The sequence below is a fragment of the Lissotriton vulgaris genome, chromosome 10 (genome assembly GCF_964263255.1).
Source record: "Lissotriton vulgaris chromosome 10, aLisVul1.2, whole genome shotgun sequence".
Classification (NCBI taxonomy): domain Eukaryota; kingdom Metazoa; phylum Chordata; class Amphibia; order Caudata; family Salamandridae; genus Lissotriton; species Lissotriton vulgaris.
Genome location: NC_141698.1, coordinates 58,754,106 through 58,775,483, shown reverse-complemented (window position 1 = coordinate 58,775,483; position 21,378 = coordinate 58,754,106). Strand labels below are relative to the sequence as shown.

Sequence of the window (21,378 nt, the reverse complement as noted above, 5' to 3'; positions counted from 1 at the left end):
TCCTGTAGGAAAGCAATGTGAACATTATGGCGATCCAGGTAGCTCAATATCTGTCTCCTCTTCCTATGATCTCCCAGCCCCCTCACATTCCAAGTAATCACATTCAGGCGTGTGTAATCCATGTAAACGTGTAGTACCATAACCGCGGGATCAGAGCATGGAGGGTTGCCAAGCCCATCCTCCCAACAAATAGAACATTATACATTCGGACCAGTGCCAAGCCCTCAAGCGGAAGCAGAAACTGAAGCAGAAATGAATCACCCCCAACACCTCCGTCACGACTCTGCCATAAGTAGTGCGCAACACACCCACCCCGCCCCCGCGCCCCCCGGCCACTATTACGGAGCCCTCCAAAGGGCAAATGTGTGAGTTCAGACCACCACATGCACATGTCAAAACTTGAAACCCAACAGTAACCCCAGCAGTCCCCTCCCCCCATACCTCCCCGGATAACTCCAGGCCTCAGGCCTAGTTGGAAAAGGGACAAACGGTCCACAGCATGTAACCAAAAATAGCGAGGCAGATCAACAATTCCAACGGAAGATCTACTGCGCCCAGCGTAAGTTCGTTCTACTAGACAGTCTTTCAACCACCCCCCCCCCCACTGAAGCCACCCCAACTCGCCAGTGTCCCTGTCCCGCCCCCCACCCGTTACCCAAAACAGTGCTAGTTAGCAACCAACAAACAAGCAACAAAGTCAATGTCATTGGGGAACACCCATTAGGGGTCATCAGAGGTGCACGGTCTACCACCCCCAGCCATCCCACTCCGTGCATGTCCATTCCTGGGTTCACCCGTGGAGCAGAGAGGGACGAGGGGGGGGGTGGTGCCTGGCATACATTACCATCCACGGTGCAGCACCCGTCCATGGTACCCAGGGGTAGCGGCAGCTATCTCCTAGTCGAATGAATTCCCCCCAGCAGCGAGGGGAGTGAAGACGAATCCACCACTTGTGGAAGGATGTATCCGAAGAGAGCCAGTCGCCCCCTACTCAGGACCAGATGCATTTAAGTCTTCAGCGTCCGCAGGTCGCCTGGATCTTTTGGGCAAGGATTTAATGTAGTCTTCGACCTGTTGTGGGTTGAGAAAGAAGTGCTGCGTACCTTGGTGTGTGACTCGCAGCTTGGCCGGGTATAAGAGAGCATAGTCAATGTTCAAATCTCGAAGCTTCCTCTTTACAGCAAGAAATTTCCGCCGCTGTTCTTGGACCACCGGGGTAAAGTCAGGGTATATCGAGAAGGGCACGCCATCATATGCCAGATTCTGGTTTGCTCTGGCTGCCTTAAGCGCCGCATCGCGATCTCGGTAATTTAGGAGGCGTGCAATTATGGGTCGCGGTGGTGCCCCCGGTTGGGGTTGAGGCCCAAGAGAGCGGTGTGCACGTTCCACAATAAAGTGAGCCGAAAGAGCGTCTGCCCCGACTGTTGCTGAGAGCAGTTTCTCGACATATACTTCCATCCTCCCCGTGTTGGTCGATTCCGGAATGCCCGTGACTCGAATGTTATTCCGCCGGCTCCTAGCTTCCAATTCCTCGTTCTTAGCAGCGATTACCCTCAGGACGTTGCCCATCCTGGCAAGGCGAGTGTCATGAGCCGCGGTCGTGTCATCATGTGCCGATATCCTGCGTTCCGCCTCAGATATGCGTTCTTCATGGACGTCTATCTTCTGGGCTATGCCGTCCATCCTGGACGTGAGTCTATCCACTTTATCGACCACTGTCGCAAAGCCCTGTCGCATTTCTTGCAGGATTGCGGTCATATCTGGGGTCAGCTGGGTTGATGTCGAGGCCTCCGTTACCGGGCTTCGGGGCGGTACCACGTCTCCAGTGTGTCTTGTCGCCTTTTTCTGCGCCGAGGTCTCAAACTGCAATTTGGGTTGGCGACTGTCCGGCTTCCCCATGGTGGCAAGATGAATAAGGGTTGTCTGCGCCTATGTGCCGTCTGCACCACTATTGGAGGGAGGCTGATAGAGGATATAGCGATCCCACTCTATGTAGTGCGGCGCAGCAATGTCTATCACGTAGCTGTCGCGCCGATCACTGGGGGAGGTTAGCTGTCGTTTGCGGGGTGACCCCCGTGAGAAGGAGTACAGTGCAGGAGCAGACAGGCCTCACAACGCAGGGACGGCAGCCCAGTGATATAGCGCCTACAGGGTAGGAGCAGGGGCGCCAGGCGCCACAAGACGTCCGCTCGCTGCGGCACCGGCAACAGGCAGACTCCGAGGTCGTGACTGCAAGGCAGGTTACTGGGCCTCTCAGGCTACCCCCTGGAATCTCTCTGCCAGTTCGTGTCGGCCCCTTGGGAGCAAATGCAGGAGCGCCGGCCAGAGATGCAGCGCCTTGAAGACCCACCCAATAGCGCCGTTCCGGGTCCGCTGCAGGAGTGCTCAGGCAGTTCTCTATGGCGCCTATAAGTAGCGCCTCGCACCGCAGCAATGAGGAGGCGTAGCGCCGTGAGGGCCCACGCAATAGTGCTAGGCTGTCGGGCCTGGCAGCACGTCGTGAAGGCGGCAGCAAGCAGTTTTGAAGGCCGTATGTAGTGGTGGGGGGTCAGGCCTCAGGACGTCACGATGTCATTGGAGTATGTCAGTCAGTCCACTATGGCGCCGAGATATCGCGCCATGCACTGCAGCAATGGGGCTTTCAGCCGGGCGAAAACAGCGGGGGGCTCCGCACTTCCTCCACCCCGGCCGCGCCAGCTATGTGAGCTGCACGTATCTCCCTGGCCCCCTCTCCACGCTAGTCTCACCGCCAGTAGCAGCAGCGCTGCCGTCCAAGCGCTGGAGGCCCACTCGCCTCGTGGTGATCCCCGGGCTCGCGCAGGGTCAGCAGCCGACAGCAGGCACCGGCACGGCCAGTCACACGCCGGCCGGGGAGTTCCGCAGGTCACAACTCCGGTGTCCTAGGGGGGATCGCCTCCAGATTTTCACCGAGTGTTCATTGTCCCCTGGCGTACCCCCGTGTGGATTTTCGGGCGGGTGCGTGCAGGGAAGAAAGGATTACGGAAGGATACTCATGCCAGGCGGCCGGAGCTTCACACAAGAGCAGCCATTCGGCAAGTGCGCCCTCTAGCGCCCCCCTTCAGTCATCCATTTATGCATCCCCCTTTCTCTTTCAATTCCCCTTTCACTTAGCCATCCATCCTTCCATCCACCACTCATCCATCTACTCATCCACTCATGAATCCATCCATTGAACCTATCATTCATCCATCCTTTCACTCATCCATCAATCCTTTCTCTCATCCATCCACCCTTTCACTCATTTATCCTTCCTTTTGTCCATCTACGCGCCCTTTCACTCACTCACCCAGCCTTACATCCAGCCTTTCACTCATCTCTCCATCCATTCACCCTTTCACTTATCAATTCATCAATCCATCCATCATTTCACTTATCCATCCACCCATTCACTCACCCATTATCCACCCTTTCACTCATCCATCCATCATTTGACTCATCAATCCAGCCATCCATCCAGCCATCCCTTCACTTACTTACTCACTCACCTTTTCACATTAATTATGAGATCCATCAAGAACTCCACCCTCGCTGTAGTTCCTAAAGCCAGGGGTGGAGTGGGGGAGGTGGGGGGGGGGGGGGGGGGGGGGGGCAGGGTTCGCTATGCCCCTGCACATAGGCAGTCTGCAAAAGTGGAAGGCATGAGTAATGCATGATGCACGGTGCCTTGACATGGGGCAACTGTGACACGGTGTTGTTTCCAGAGCTTTAAGTGAGATGAAAAAACTAGGGGGATCTCTCCAAAAGGGTGTTCGATGTAATAAAATGCGTGGCTTAAAACACATAAGCTAAAAATCTGTGCCGCCCGACTGGTATTTTTGTTGCTTCTGTCATTGCATCCATATACATAACACAACAAGTAACGTTACACCTAGAACAAGTAATGTTACACCTACAACAAGCCAGAACTCTTGGCTTTGTCAATGGTTGTTAGTTGCATAAAATAAAAAAAGCAGCAACCATGGCTGCTATACTATAACTATAAACCTCTCCTTTGAACTTCTTTCACCGCCTTCCTTTGGTTAACTGGATTCTCACCTAGCAGCAGCATGGGCGTTTTTGCACTTCCATGTGACAGAATGCCCTGCCCTGGACCAAGGCTGGAGGAGGCCACCACCTGCTGTGCCAGCCTAGACTGACCCATTGTCATTCTGTATGTGGCAATCAGCCCCACACAGACTCACAATGGGCGTGGTGGGGCTGCTCTTGTGCTCAGAGGAGTGCGAGGTGGCGACATCAGGGAGCCGAGGCCTTTTGCAGGGGAACAGCTATGTTCCCTGAAAAGGCCCAAAATTAGGTCGTGAGGTCCAATTTATGGACTGTCCGTGAAATTTACAGACGGTTGGTCACCCTAGGGTGCAAAGTAAACACCCACATTTGTCGGGCCAACAGGCAGCAGGTGGGCAGTCTGGGAGGGGCTCTTTCAAATGGCCAGTATGGACTGTGTTTTTTTCTGACAATGTGTGCTGGCTGGTTTTGCAGTTGTGGTGGTCTGGTTACTTAATGACGAGTGCACAACTATTACAAGCACTGAAGAAAACAGGTAGGACAACGGCCGGAGATGGCAAAGAGGCCCGCCTGGTGGTAAGCAGGCTGGAGGGAAGTGCGCATGCGTGCAACACGTGCAGAAACACCAAAAACACATGTGCGGATACAAAAACACACACACACACGTCCACGCACATCCACACAAGCACTAACATGCATGATCACATACTCACGCATACAAATTGCAACTCCAAATAACTGACTAATATCCACCACTCAAATTACTTTCATATTTTACCATACTAATTCACCACTAATCCTTTACGGGTATCCGGAGTAGCGTGCTTCAACACCCCATCAGGGGTAACAAGCGCTATATAAATACAAACCTTTTTTCCTCTTCTATCCTTCTGAATCCAAACACTTGCATGTTTCACTATACTAATTCAACACTAATCCTCTATGGGTCCCGGAGTAGCGCGCTACTCACCGAAAAAGCGCTTTAACATCCTGTCAGGGGTAGTAAGCGCAATACAAATGAAATTACAATACAATACACATGCACGCTCCCATACCTTACCGAGGACTGGGTGACCTCTTAGAAATGGCTCAACTAACACAATTTGACATGCTAGCCCAAATCTGCTGAATCTTTGCTCGGATGGTCATGTGACGCATTGCAGAAGCTGGCGTCTGTTTACTTGTCGCTGTAAACAGGGCCGGGCTCGGCACAGTTCGCGCCCTGGGCAAAAGCAAATGTAGAGCCCCTCCTAACCCAATCCCCCTCCCATAGTCCCCACATCCACTTGTATACTTCTGCCTTCTGTAAACAATATACAATAGCCATCACTAATACCAGTGATTAATTTGTATAAAAAACAAGTGCCAGGACCGTCGTCAGGACGCCCCTGAAGCTTGCCCCACTCATTGCCCCTCCCAGCCATGCCAGTGAAAGTACCAACGCAATTAATAACCATCACACTCCTACAAGTGTGACAATTCAGACTATATTCCAGGCACCCAAAGCTATAAGAATGGCTTGGGCAGCAGATATTATCAGGGCCACTGGAATTATGCGGCAGGAGATTGCCAAATATGCGGCAGGTTTGAATAAATTATGCAGCAAGAAAAGGCAAATTATGCAGCATAATGAGGCACATTTCGTAATAGTATACTTCATAATTTTGTCTTTTTTAAACTTGGTAACACAGAAAGGTGACCAGTGCAGTTTTGCACAGGACCTTCCAGCGAGCTGCAACACTTGTCACTGTATTTTTAGTAACTTTTGAACCATTTGAGCTAGAAACACATTTTTTGTTGTTAAAATCTGCAGATTATTAAAATTTATAATTTTGTAAATATCACCGCAGCTGCACACTTGCATAATTCCAGTGGCCCTGGATATTAGTCATTTTTAAAGTATATTGAATTAATAAACAGCTGTTGTCGTGTTAATCTCTAATTTAGACAAACAACGCCACCATGTGGTAGACTATCTTAAGTGCAGGTGTTGACAAAGTACCAGCCCAGAAACCTCAGGCTCAAATTAAGCACTGACTAAGACACATAACAATGCTGCTTCTGTTCTATGCTTTCTGTTGGAATGAGTAAAGCTTGTGCTGTTGTCTGACACCATTGCGTGCTGTACACATTGTTTGCTTAGTGCCAGGACACCCTCCTGAGGAAAACTGTGCTTTTACAAATATCATACTTGCATTCTTTAGTAAAATATCAATTGCTGCTGTTCTACTTGGAAACTCTAACTTTATCAGAAGATCCCTTATGTTCCTCTTTGCTGCTGAATTTAGTGGGGAGAGCTTTGTGTTTACAGGTCAGGTCTTGGCTGATTACCTCAGTAGTGACCATAGAAAAAGGAAGGCGCAGAAAACAAAATTATCAAAAATCAATATATGTCAAAAAAATTGCATTTGTTTGGACAACCAACTAATTAGGGGAAACAACAAGTAGTGCCCATTTAAGCTCGTCCCCTCCATGACAGATTTTCGATATTCATCCTTATGGGCTTAATAAGTTCCTCCAAATAATAGCAGGTCGACGTGGAGGTGTGTTTATTATTAAAGTATAACAACAGTTGAAAACTAACAACATTGCCTGTAAGTCTTGTAGCATTGTGCAGAGAACTACTTGGTCACCTATCAACCGTCAGTCCCGATGAAGCCTTTAAAGCAATAAAGGGCGAAACTTGTCGACCTTCTATTGTTTTTAGGAGCCAATTAAGGATGAATTTTATCAATCTTTCATGGTGGGGAAGTGTATAATTAGGCACTAAAATAAGCTACTTGCTGTTTCCCCAGGCTACCTCTCTGTGAATTACAAACTCTTTGGAAGGATCATTATAATCACCAAATATTATTGTTTCAAAAGATGTGGTCGGGATAGGCCAAGATTGACCAGAAGCTGTGTTTATGTTGTGTGTAATTCAATGTGAATTTGACTGTATATATTTGTGGTTTTATAATGTGCATTTTTGTATGCAATTGAGATACACTTGAATACACTATAAAGAACAAAAGAAAAAAATAAATAGCTCTGATGGTTAAGAACAAAAATATATGAGTTCATTAAGTTTTTTAAATTTAGCTTGCCAAAACTAATTAGTTGGCTGTCCAAACAAATTCCATTTGTTTGACATATAATGATTTTTGATAGTCATTTTATTAGCCTTAGAGCTGCAGAGATGAAAGGGCACCCCCCAGGTTTATGTAACAGACTACCTCAGTATTGACTGGACCCTGAATGCAAATTTCCTCCTTCGCCTGAAACACCTATTCAGGTGGTAAATTGGAAGTGAGAGGGGGCGTAGGTGAGAAAGAGAGGGTAGGTGAGAAAGGGAACTCCAGGGAGAATAACGAAGAGCATGAAAATTGACTTATAAAGAAAATGAACAGGCACTGTCGACCTGAAATTTAAAAACAAGGTCTCCTCACAGGAAGCCACCCTAAAATGTAGGCGCCCTGGGCCTTGGCCCAGCTCACCCATGCCCAAGGCCAGTCCTGGCTGTAAAGGCCTACACGTGCAGCGGTAAACTGTGTGGCATCGTGTGTGCACCTACGCGCACTTTTGTAAATAGCGGCCCAATTTACAGCAACATTTCCCTACTGGATTATCCAGATAATCCCTAAAAAACACAATAAAATACCAATCAGCTGTGCATGTTACCAGCCCAATGAAGCTTAAAATGCACCTCTTGCCACAAAGTATCCAAAACATTAAACCACCCACACACCACCGAAGCAGTGTATTGAGAAATGTTTCAAAAGATAATGTGGGAGGTGTTATTGGCTGCCAGGCCCTGTTCTTGTCCTAGTCTGAACCTGGCAGCAGTTTGTCCTCTGTGTTGCATATTTATCACTGTATCTGCATGCAGCAGGGAAAAGGCAGGGTGGACTCCAACAGATGCTTCTGTTGTCAATTGCAATTAGTTTAGCACTTCTTGTGTAGGTGTAAGACACAAAGTACAGCCAGGAAAATAAAATCCTTTGCGTTTACAGTGATAGGTGACAGCATTGGCAGTGTTGCACGCAGGCGCCCTAGAAACCGCAACAGCAGGTAACATAGGTGCAAGCTTCTCTCGCACACAGAAAAAGACTGCTACTACCAGCGCTGTAAGCGGGATGAAAAAACTGGGGGGTCTCTCAAAGGGGCGTGGCTAATGTGATTAAGGACGTGCCTTAAAACACATACCCTAAAAAACAGTCTTAAGCAGCATCTCCCTCAGCTGCCCAGGACAGAAAACTGCCAAAGGCACCACCTGTGCGCATCAACAGGTGTATTATACTGCATCAGATGCCAATCTGTGGCAAGATCAGTGCTGGGACTGTCCTGATGGAGGCCTCCGGTGGGACCGTACATAACTGGTACCTAAAGAGTGTCACCAAAATCAAGGAATGGTGCTGTTCACCTGCTCTGGATTGCTTGTTGTTTCCAAACACTATCCATGCTACCCTGTACAGCAGTGATACTCAAAGTGCGGCCCGGGGGCCACTTGCGGCCCTCTTGACCTTTTCTGTGGAGAAGTGTGGCTCAAGTGGTTGGAGCGGCAGACCCTGATGCAGAGGTCTGGCCCGGACCAGGGTTCAATTCCCTGCCTCGGCGGGTCTTGGGCTCAAATTTCCCCGGACCTGACAATTCTCGCCTCGGTGCCTATTCCAATCATGGAGTCCCACTCTGTAACTCTGGGCAATAGCTTGCTTAATCTCCACAACGGCCCCTCGCAGCGGGATGCCTGGCTTTCACCTTGGGGATGCCCAGTAATGGGTTATCTCGCAGGGGAATACCAGGACGGGTTCCCTAAGCAAGCGCTGGGACGCTTTCGGGCAGCCATGCGCTCTACAAATCAAATTTCATTTCATTTCATTCATGGAGCCCCCCTGGTCAACAGTAGCAAGGGCTGCCGTTTACTTGCTGAGCACTAATATTCAGAAAAAATGTTAAATAAAGGGGCAAGTATTTATTTGCAAGTTAAATGAAGTTTTGAAGTAGCAAGGGTGGTGTCCTGCACCACTTACCTTCAGTTGACCTGCAAATAAATGCTTGCCTGTTTATTTAAAAACAATTTAGGCCTCCTTACACATCCACCCAGAGCTCCTGCGGCCTCCCCCCGCTGGCATCAGTGCGACCCTTGGTCACACCACAGACCATACTTTGAGGCCCCCAGGCAAATGTTTGCGAGTACCCATGCTGTACAAGAAGGCCTGCCCCCTTCCTCTCCTGATGCATGTGCTGGGCCTGGTCCCACTACACCTCCCAATCACCTGCTCCTGTCCTCCTGAGCCCCCAGGTGAGTCAGACTCACAGACACTGATTCACATGGTGTAAGAAGTCTGCTCAAACACATCCCCAGTCTCTTAGAACGACCAGTATCTCCCAGAGGCAGAGATAGGCCGTGTACCCCTCACTAGGGCAGCCACCCGGGGCTGGTGCTACATCAAGGTACAAGAGGCATCTGCCATATACCATCATCACAAATGGGGTATCATGGCGTCAAATGACGACAAAGGGGTGTTTTGCAAGGAGAAGGGAGTACCCAAATTGGAAAAAAATCATGTTGCTTGGGACTCCCTGCACTGGCGCTGCAGTCGCCGCTAGCGAGGAGGGCGAAAATCCCTAAAAACCCCAGATAGAGCTACAAGGGATAATATATCCTAATGTTTTATTATTATTAAATCTTACCTCGTGAGAATTAAACCACTGATCTAAAGGCAAAAAGCTTTGTGCCCCTGCAGAAAACTACTATACAACCTACTAAAAGGTTGTGGATGCTTTTTATAGAACACATTTGGTCAACCTTTGGGCAAAAGATGGTGGTGGATGAGTGGTGCTGAGCGATAGCAGAAAAATGTTGAACATTATCCCTCTTCCAAAGGCTCCAGGGGAGACACCTGCCCTGGCTTGACCAGAAATTATTGAGTTAGAGCTGATCTTGGGTCAGAGGGAGGGCCTGCTCCGTAAGGTCTTCGGATTCAATGGGTCTTGAGAAAAGACGTCCCTCACCAGGCAGAACATCTGGACACTGGAGTCCACAGTGTATGTTTGGAGAATGCTTATATATAGCTGTTGGGGTCTGACTTTAACATATTGTGGTAGCTGTAAAGCAGCACAAAGCCACCCTCCCTCTGGAAGAAGGATCCGGAGTGCTGAAAGGTTAGAAGAAAGGTCATCATGGAGGATTTAGCCTAGGTAAATTACACTAGAACAATATGTGGAATAACCAACAGGTATTGGTGAAATCTGGCATTAATTACCAATACCTTATTTTCAGGAAAGTGATTGAGGAGGTGGGTCTTAATAGTGAGTCAAAGCAAATGTCTGTGGGTGTTTACGCAAGCATTGTGACTTTGACAGGTAACATATACCGGAAGCTGCAAACAATATAAATCCCAATGGACAAGGGTCCTTAGCACGGACTTCAATCGTGATGGAAACAACTTACCTTTCACTATTGGAGGCTGATCGTCCACAATGAAAATCCTTCCGCTCCGCTCCGGCACGCCTCTGGATGTGGCATGCTGGGATGTGCTCAGGCCTGTCCTGTGCGTGGGATGTACCATCACCGATGACGTTGCATGGGATTGCTGGTGGACCAGGGTTGTTTGGATGCTGATGCTGCTTCTGGGTATTACGGTAGGGTATCTTCCAGACGGCATGGGCGATGAGGAAGTGTCGGCACGCAAAGGTTTGATAACCCTTCCAGTCACAGTGATACTTAACACCTCCAGGTCTTCTTGAGCATGGCTATCTGGTGTTGATGGTGCACCAGTCAAAGGCGAGTGCCACGATCTTTGTTTTTCCTGTGGTTTGATGTCTCTTATTGAGCCAGACATGGTGGCCAACATCGAGCCGCGTTGTGTAGTTATTTCTGCATCTCCTGTGGGACCAGTTGTGGGAGTGGACCCCAAGCTGGCTCGGTCTAGAACTTTAGTGTCTTGTGTAGGACTAGTTGAGAAGTTCTGCCAAAAGTTGGGTTCTTCTGATAAAGACGGTTGTTCAGAAGGGCCATTCATATGACCTGAAGAGTAGTTTCGCCAAGAGGTTGGGCCTTCTGGTCCTCTGGGGCTTCCAGTGTGTCTTGTAGATGACTCCTTCCAAGAGTTTGGCTTCTCTGTAACAGTGGATCCTCCAGGATGCCCTGAAAAAGGCTCCTGCCAAGGGTTGGGCTCTTCTGATACACGTGGGCCTCCCGTAGGACCTGGTGAAGACTCCTGCCCAGAGAAGGGCTCCTCTGATATATTGGGGCCTCCCCTAATACCAGGTGATTCGTGCCAGGAGCCGGGTTCTTCTGGTATCTGTGTGCCTACTGAAGGGCGGGTTGAAGGGGCATGCCATGAGGTATTAATATCCGGTGGTTGGGTGCCCTCTTCCATACCGGTTGAAGGATTGTGCCTTGACCTGGGTATTTCTGGTGTTTCAGTGACATGGACTGACACACTGCGGTTTCCATTAGTCTGGTAAGTCTGCTGAGGGAGTGTCCATTGAGTTGCACCATCGTATTCTCTTTCGGATGTTAAAAATGAGGTTTCATTTTCAGTAGCTGCACTATGTGTGCTAGCCACACTAGATGGAGAAGGAACTTTGGAGGAAGTGACATTTGGTACAGTGCGGTCTCCTTGTGCTATTAATTCTGCTGTGGTGGAATCTGCTGTTGAGTTATGTTCTGGGGTGCTGTTAGGTGAGGCTAGTTCTAATGAAGAGTCATCTTTTGCAACTGTTGGTTTGATAGTGATATGGCCTGCAATGCTGGTTAGGTCAAGTAGGATAGGACTTGGTGATGGTGTGCCTAGTTCTGGTGTGATGTAACCAGCTGTGGTTGTCAGTCCCAATGCGGTATGACCTTTTAGTGCGATTAGTACTGATATAGTGTGGTCTGTTGGCGTGGTCAAGTTTGAGGTGTGGTCTTCTCTCGATGTGGTTAGTTTGGATGTTATGTCTACTGTAGGTATGGTTAGTTTTGGCGTGGTCTGACCTGCTGGTGTGGTTAATTCTGATGTGGCGACACCTCCTTGTGCTGTGAGTTCTGATGTGTTGTGGTCTGTTTGTATGGATAGTCCATGTGTGATGTTGTCTTCAGATGTAGTTACTTCTGAAGTGATGCGACCTCCTGCTGTAACTAGTTCTGCTTGGGTGTGACCTGTTTGTTCAGTTAGTTCTGATGTAGTACGACTTCCTGTTGTAGATAGTTCAGATGTTGTGTTAACTCGTGGGGTAGTTAGTTTTGATGTGGACTGACCTTTAACTGTCACTAATTTTATTGTATGGTGACTTGTAAGTGTGGTTAGTTCTGATGTGGTGCCACCAGGTGTGGTTAGTCGTGAAGCGGTTTGACCCCTTTGTGTGGCTGATTCTGTTGTGGTGCGACCTGTTGTTGGTATTAGGTTTGATGTGTTGCTAAATTCTGCTACAGTTACCTTCGGGTTGGCATAGACTGCTGGTGTATTTAATTTGGATGTGGTGAGATTCAAGGTTATTTGTTCTGATGTGGTAGTGTGGCTTGGTGTTATTAGGTTAGTTATGTTGTGCTCTCTTTTTGTGGTTTGTTCTGAAGGGATGTGACCTCTTGGGTGACCTACTGGTGTCCTTCGTTCAGAAACAGTGGGACCTGTTTGTAGGGTTAGTTCTGATGTGGTATGATCAATTGGTGGGGTTAATACAGATGTTGTACCACCTGCTGGTGTGGTTAGTTCCTTTAGGATGTACTCTGCTGATGTGGTTGGTGCCTGAGGAGACTGACCTGATGGTCTGCCTAATTCTGGTGACACGTGCATGACTGATCTGCTTTTGTTTGCTGTAAAGTGAACGACTGGTGTGCTTATTTCTCCAAGAAAATAGTCATCTTGTGATGTTTGTTTAAGTAGTATATTATTTTTTGGTGTAGGTGATTTTGGTGGATACTGCATTGTTGTGCCTTTTTGTTCATGACGAGACTGACTTGTAAATATAGCATGCTTTACTTGTGATTGTGTTGATGTCAAGTTGTTCTCTGTTGGGAGATACCTCTTTACTGTGGCTAATTCTGGTTGAGAATTGGGCACATCTGTAGTCTTCTCTTGTGAATTCAGGAGGGTGAGATTTGATGACATCCAGTTTGTTTGTGGTGTTCTTTTAGATGATTGTTGAGTTAGAGAGGTTACTAAATTAGGCACAGGTTGGTTCACTGATGTGGCTGCCTCTGAATGGTGGGCAACTTGTTTAGTTAGGTTTGGGACAGAAAGCTTTTCTAATGAGGTTCCTTCCTGTATGTATTGTGTGCTTAATTCTGCATGTGGTTGCTTTGTTAGTTTATTGAATGTGGGTGGATGTTGGTCTTCTGGTATTCGTAGCTCTGGTAGAAAAGTGTTCGTTTGTGTGGTTTCTTCTGTTGTTTTTTTCTTTTCCCGTGTGCTTAGTTTTGGTTTAGAATAACCTGTAGACAGGGTTTGGTCTAGTGGTGACAGGTCTGCTGGCGATGTTATCTTTGGGAAAGAATGATTTTTGGGTGTGATTGCTTCTGGTAGATTGAAGTTTCCTAGTGGCAGTTCTGCTCGTGAATGGTTTTCTGAGAAAGGCATTTCCAGTAGTGATTGGACTGATGATTTGCTTATTTCTGGTGGAGAATAAATGATTGTTCCCTCTTGTCCTGTTTGAGAATACTTTTCATGGTTGGCTACTTCTGTTTTAGAATAGTTTTCTTCTGTAGTTAGACCTTGTATAGAATAGCTTGCTTTTGTGCTTTGCTCAGGCAGTAACTGTTGTGCAGCCATAGTTAACTTTAGCAGGTTATAGTTTGCGGGTGTGGTAAGGCCACTCGGAGCATGGTTTGCTGGTGTGAGCATGGCTGGAGAGTGGTATGCTGGCCTTGGCATATCCTGTACAGAATTGTTTGCTTGTATGTTTTCTGCAGGTGGCAACTTGTTTGAATGAGTTGCAACATCCGGTATGTAATGGTTTACTGGCGTTAGCTTTTTCACATGATGGTTTGGCACTGTGGTTAATGCTGGTGGGATCTGCTTTGCTGGTGTGGTTAGTTCTGGTAGATACTGATTTATTTGTGTGGCAAACACTGGTGGAATTCCTTTTAGTAATGTGCTTGATTCTGGTGGGAAATGCCCACCTGGTGTTTTCAGTACAGTTGTTTTTTGTTGTGCTGCTGTGGCTAGTTCTGGAGTTGCTTTGTTAGTTGGCATGGTTACGGCTTGAGGTGGTTGATTGGCTGGTGCTAGTTCTGGTTGAGAATGCTCTGCTTGTGTTTTTTGTTGACGCTGAACATTATCTACCGGCATACCTGGGGATGAGTGTTGTGTTAGGGTAGACAGTTCTGGTGGAAGTTGCTTAGCGGGTAGAGTTTGTTTCGGTGGAGGCCGGTCGACTGGTGTGATAGGCTCTAGTACAGACAGTCCTTCCAGACTTGTTGCTTCTAATGAGAGAGAGCGGCCATGATCACTGGCCAATGTGGGCTCCAGGAAGGTTGCTTTGCGAAGCAGGTGTAGCCTTCCGAAGGGCTTGCGGGAGATGCCCGTTGGAGTAGGACATCTGGGGGCCCCAGGTGGTTCCTCGATGTTGACAGCACCTTGTACGCCCCCATTTGAAGCACAGCCAGATGTTGGTCCAGAGGTGGAGGAAGGAGTCCTTGAGCCATGGTTTCTGACTGGCAGGCGCTCCACCCTTGTGCGGGTTGGATGGACAGATGCTTGGAAGGGCTTGGATATGGGTGATGTTTTGGGCTCCACACCTCCCCTGAAGGACACACCCTGAAAGGGCCCCACTGGGGGGGCTCCTGCAGTCAGCCCCGCTTTACTTCGCATGGCCCTTGAGTTTACCAGCTTTGTGGCTTGCAGTTCTGCTTTCTGCTCTCGAAGCCCCCTGGAAGAGTAAGTTGTTTTCGCCTTCTCCTGAGCCAAGGTCTCCGACTTCGAGGCACCGGTTGCCATGCCAACTGGCTGAACGAATTCACGTGCATCTGTGGAACGTGGCAGACTATCTGCTGAGGAGAGGAGGGAGGAGGGGGCAGAGATGGAGAGTCCTGGGGGCTCAAGGTGGATGTCAGCCTGACTGGCACTACCTGGCCCAGCGTGGGGCAGGGACTGTGGGCCGCCCGTGCCCTTTCTACCATTAGCCTCCTCCGGGCGGGAAGCGCTGCCAGGGTCTGTAACCCCACCTCCAGGGACGCGCTGCACGTTCCACTCCGGTCCAGACCGATGTGTTTGTTCGGCGCTGTCAGGCTCCTGCCTCTGACTCCCGGTAACCATGGAAACTGGAGCACGGGTAAAGGATGCTGGTCTCCTGCTCGGATGTCGAGGGATGGACGGCGAGCCTGCGCAGTCTGGCTGATTGCATCCTTCCTTCTCCGTCTGCGTCTGCTCTCCCAATGGTTTTCTGGCTGCAGAGAGACCTCTACCCGGCTGTTTGGCTAGATCTTTGGGTGCCCTAGTTTGGGCAGGCGCCATTTTGCTCCATTCCGAGTATTCCGGGGGTAAAGCCCCTGGCAGTGACCCTGTTCTCTCTCTCCACGGAGGGCCAGGGGCAGGCTTCTGGACAACTCTCACAGGCCGCCCCATGCCTGTGGGGGAAGACCCAGGGGGGGCCCGCAGAGATTTTCGCACCGACTTGCTTAGGTGCTTTACATGGGGATGGGGGGCCGTGGTGACCACGTGGCCGCCATGCATGCTTGCAGAAGATGGCGGGAATGGTACTGTCCGTCTTTGCTTTGAAAGCCTCGGTGGCACGCTGGTGGTTTTGACAGGAGCCACGTCATCAGAGGTCACTGCTTTGCTGTCTGACTTGTTGACTAGGTTGCCAGCACCCCTCAGCGGGTCCATGCCACCTCCCATGGGTCCCTGGGCCTTGGCAGTGTCCGAGCCTAGGGCTAAACAAAAACACAAACATTAGGGGGGTCCACTGCACTCACATATGTGCATTCAATTTCTTTTTCTCTCTCCCACACAAGCAATCTCTCTCACACACACGCACAATACACATTTTTTTCCTCATAGATGTGCACTATTTCCTTTCGCACAGACGCACGTGCACACATACGCAATATACATATTTATACATACAGTAACAGAGCCATAATAAATTGCCCAAGTGAAACACAGCATTTTTCTTATTACATTTCTAGACTTCCCTGGCTCACATATACCTTAAAAAATATTGGACGCGACATCATTTTCTTATGCTTCTGCGATTTTGAGGTAGAAAATATTTCACAGGTCCGGACCACTGACATACCCCAAGGAAGGCGGATGGGAAAGACATGTCTTGTCTGCGCTCCTGATACTGAATATGGCGTCTGAATTTTACTTAAAATGTGGGCCAAGGACCTCCTCGTGGGGTTTACGCAGAGCACCCATTTAAAGTCTCACATGGTTTCATGGGCAAAGAAACGGGCACATGCATCATTGTCAATTGCATTTGCAAACGGTGCGAATCGCAATTTTCGGCCGTTTGCGAATGCAATTGACAAAATTGGGATGCATCATGTTTTTCGCAAATTTAGAAATCGCAATCATGTTACGATTTCTAAAATTGCGATTGAACATCTTTAATTTGCGAATTCGCAAATAGGGAGAGGTAAATTACCATGAAGTTGACCTTCATGGTAATTTGCGAAAACTTTCAAAAATGCACAAAAGTGCATTTTTGAAAGTTTCATTTTAAACACACACATGCCCTTGGGGCATATGTGTGTGTGAGAAAAATGCACTTAAAGTTATATTTCAGGGGTGCAGGGGGGTCCTTTGGACCCCCCCTGCACCCTTGAAATTGCATTTTCAATTTGCGATTCGCAAATTGGGAATCGCAAATTGAAAATGACTTCCCATTCATTCCTATGGGCCTCCAGGCCCATAGGAATCAATGGGAAGGGATTCCTTAATTGCGATTCGCAAATTGTGAATCGCAATTAAGGAATTTTGAGAAATCGCAAAAAAAATTGCGATTTCTAGGTGCATAGCCGTTTGCGATTTCTTAATTGCGATTCCTTAATTTTCACAATTAAGAAATCGCAAACGGCAACAATGATGCATGTGGCCGTAAGTTCTTTCCTCTCTGACCTCCGAGTCTGGGCATCTTTTCAGCATATTAAGTCAACTTAAAAACGTGATCTTGGCTCAGACGCAACAGGAAAGCCACGCCTGGACCGAGGAGCCACTAGTAAAATGGCAGCTGCACCCGCCGTGGGCGCGGTTGACACTTTTCACAACTTAGCGGGTTTCCCCTCTCAGCGGTTGATAGGCATTTTCAGACATTTACAGGAGGTGACAATTTAGCGTCATTGTGCAAATGTCCCCAATTGGCTCGTCTGCAGCAGACAACATAAAACAAAGGGACGGATTTATCAAAACTTTGTGCCACGGTAAAGTTGTGCAAAGTGGCAGAAAGTCTTGATAAAGGATTTACTGTCAAGTGCAAAACTTTTAATGCTCTGGAAAGTTGCCCTAAAGTCGCACAGATAGGGCTTTGAGCTGTTTTGTGCAACTGTGCGTCAGAGGGTTGTTCTTGGGTGGTCCAACGCTATCACCCATGGTTTTTGGTGCAAACCCAGAACTACAAAGATTATCAAACCTGGCTTTCTGTAAAAAAAAAAATAATGCTTATTTGAGGGAGATGTAAAGTCAGAGAAATGTTTTATTTCTCCAAACCTCTCACTCGCTGTGCGTTTGCTGCACTGTACAGCACACATCCAGGTGCAGTTATACTAACGCTTTGTGCCGGCGCAAATGTTAGGATGGGATTTACTATTCAACTCAGATCAGGATTTGTGATCAATAGTATCCCAAAGTAACGAAAAGCTGTGCTATGCGCTGCTGTGCATTACTGTGCATCAAGGAGGCGTTCCATGGGCCGTGCATCCAATGCATGCAGCCAACCATGGGCTTTGACACAAATCCCTATCTACAAACATTGCTAGACAGGAATTTTCTGTAAAATTGTACACCTCCTCGAGGCAGTCATAACGAGGAGAAATGCTTTGATTTCCATGTGCTGCATCGCACAGCACACATACAAAGTGGGAAAAGCCGCAAAGCATAGTCTTTGTACCGGAGGGATCCCTTTTAGTGTATAACCTATGCCTCAGAGAACGCACACACCCTTGCACTATTTTCCACGGGTGTGTGTGCGTTGGTGCTTGGCAGCCAGCAGTGCGCCAGAGTGGGGGGGGGTGGAGAAATAATGCACCATATCTTAGCAGATAGGGCACTTTTTTCTGTTTCCCTTTAAATAAGGCAGCACAGTAACTTTGGTTCAGCGGTGCCTCGAGTCAAAGAATAGTAAATCAGGGGTTGCGTTACACGTTGCGGCGCATTTGCATTGTTTGCGCCAGGTGCACCTTTCAAAAGGTACGCCCTACACAAACAAGGAGAATGCACCGTATATATTGAATGCGCTTCCCCCAGGGCAGACGCGAAGTCGTGATACCTTGGGGATAGCGCAATCAAGTGAAATACGGGGCAGCTTTGAAGCAGCGGCTCAGTGTTTTACTGTGCAGGCAACAACCCGCCTGCACCTTTAGGAGGGGTGAGAGATCCCCTTGCAGGTGGGTGCAGTGAGCGACTGCGCCTTCCTGAAACTGGATGCCCATTGGGGCCTTAGGACCCTTTCACTCCCTTCAGAAGGCTGCCATCACGGGGCACACTGACAGTGCGCCGCCTTTTAAGTGCGGCACTTTCAGTGCACCTCCTGACAGCTTCTTTGCCTCGGCGCCCGCATCTGTAATACAGCGCGGGCACAGGGGCAAAGAGATTACCTCATTTGCAAGGGGCCACGCCCCCATGCAAATGAGGGAAAACCCTCTGATGATGTCGCTGGCGTTGTATGTGCACCACGCTATCTGTACTACAGAAGGGGCCACACAAGTGTCGGCGACATCTTCTGGAATACCAACGTGCCCCAGGGTGCGCGCAAATGCCTGTTGCGCACGAGGGCACTTTGTATAATACGGCCCCTGGAGTCCAATGTGTGAAATGATAAAAAAAATGTATCCTGTTATAGGATTTAGTGTTGGAAGGATGTCCGTCCAGTACAAAAACCAAAGATAGCTATCACACACACACCTTTGCACTGTGTGTTCTACAGTGGTGTGCTTGACACTAGGCACCAGCACAGAGGAAGAGAACAGCAGCAAGTCAGATTTAGTAACTATGGGTCTTCGCTGCTCTCTCTCGCAAATATCACAACAACTTTGGTTTCTATGCTGAGTAGCACATTATTTTTTAGAGATTTGCCTCTAAACAATTACATCTAATTCAAACTGAGTGAAAATAATGATTCAAACCTTAGTGTGAAAATATTTTGTTTCATTATTCATACAAATTCATGTGTACATCTCAGATGCCGCTCTCAAAGCGGCATTTAATTCAAGAGGACACTCAGGCTTTTGAAAAGCATACTCAAGATATATGAGATGGCAAATACTGTTCCGCAAAGCTGTTTCTTACTGGAAAGAGAAGCTTACTAGTGTGAAATAGGGAAAAATCCAAAACCGAAGACTAGTTTTTGACCATAAATGATGGCCCAAATAAATGCAGTATATCTTAAATTTAAGGTTCCCAGTTTTCCATCTTTACAGATTTTTACAGATAAATATAGACAGAAAAACAATGTGTTTTCTGTCTGTATTTATTATTAACAGTGGATAAATACAGAAAATTGGGCTTCTTTTGAGTGACTCTCTGTGCTGTTTTTCATGAATTATTGGCCAATAGCTGAGCAGTTGGACATCATGGGAAATTAAAAAACAGGATGCAATTTCTTTAAATAGCAGCATATGTCAACATACATTTGCGGTACAATGCTAATATTTATCAGTGGATGTATTGTTTGTAATATTTGGCAGCTTAAATAGTTAAACATGACAGACCTTAAAGTATGAGTGCACGTCTATCAGTTATAAAAATATGAAAATGCACAGTTTTATAACTTCATTTATCCACAAAACACAAAATAAATATGGCTAAATACAGATAAAGTGGGCAAAAAATAAATATGGATGAATACAGATGGAAATGTTAAAAAAATAAATACCATAAAACCGCGAGTCCTACTTATATTACAAGAGGTGTATACAAGAAGGGTTGTTTTATGCTGACTGCAGAACGTTGCCATCTGTTTTATTCTAGGAGATAGGACAGTGTTAATAGGATGGTGAATCCGTGCTTCCAAGCAAAGAAATTATTAAATGCATATACTGCTTAGCACTGAGATCTCTTTTGTAGTCAAGGGTGTTAAAATGTTAATGTGGCTTGATCATAACGCCCCCAAATGTGCACCCTAATTTGCTTTTATTCGTGCACTGTGCTGCATAACTTGCCTTTTCATGGCACACTATTTAGTAATTTCTGCTACATAATTTGTTCCTCTTCACCATAGAATTCCTTTATTTTGTTCCCAATACCTCATTAAGACACCTACATGAACAATGATATGGAATTTGCTTCTGAAATCCCGGCTTTGGCAGTCAAAATCACTGCAAAATGTCTTGAGGTTCATTCAGCATGTACCGCAATCGAAGACCTGTCCATCTTCTGGTTAGGACTTTGCCATGAGTAGATTTCCACTACGCTCATTTTGCGATGTGATGCTAGGAATACACAGGCAGACCATTCAGGGTTTAACTGAGTTCAGTACCTTACGCCTAGTTTTTTCGTGTTGGCACACCCAGGAGGCATTTAACTGAACAAGGTTGAGATTGCTAAGATGTTTCTGACTGACATCACTGAGCCTCAGAGTAATATCAAAGGATCAATGCAAGACATGGTTCTGGTCCAACATTTTACCTCCCAGAGAACCAGAAGGTGCCGACTTAGTGTAGTGCTGATATAGTTGCTACGAAGGTGTGCATAGGTAGTTGCTTGTTGCTACTGATATAGCTGCTACTAAGGTGTGCATAGGTAGTTGCTTGTTGCTACTGATATAGTTGCTACGAAGGTGTGCATAGGTAGTTGCTTGTTGCTACTGATATAGTTGCTACGAAGGTGTGCATAGGTAGTTGCTTGTTGCTACTGATATAGCTGCTACTAAGGTGTTCATAGGTAGTTGCTTGTTGCTACTGATATAGCTGCTACTAAGGTGTTCATAGGTAGTAGCAACTATATCAGTAGCAACAAGCAACTACCTATGCACACCTTAGTAGCAACTATATCAGTAGCAACAAGCAACTATCTATGAACACCTTAGTAGCAGCTATATCAGTAGCAACAAGCAACTAAGGTGTTCATAGATAGTTGCTTGTTGCTACTGATATAGTTGCTACTAAGGTGTTCATAGATAGTTGCTTGTTGCTACTGATATAGTTGTGACTAATGTATGCATAGGTCGTTGCTTGTTGCTACTAATATATTTGTGACTAAGGTGTGCATAAGTAGTAGCTTGTTGCTA

The 21,378-nt window shown here is 47.4% G+C and overlaps 1 protein-coding gene across 1 annotated transcript in view; it reads right to left on the bottom strand.

Annotated features, from left to right (window-relative positions):
- LOC147684616 (uncharacterized) overlaps positions 1-21,378 on the bottom strand; it is a 153,026-nt gene that overhangs the window by 84,520 nt on the left and 47,128 nt on the right. Inside the window, exon 3 of the mRNA XM_086939720.1 lies at positions 10,460-15,865. Within this exon, the coding sequence (XP_086795846.1) occupies positions 10,460-15,865 (5,406 nt within the window). The remainder of the gene's footprint in view (positions 1-10,459; positions 15,866-21,378) is intronic.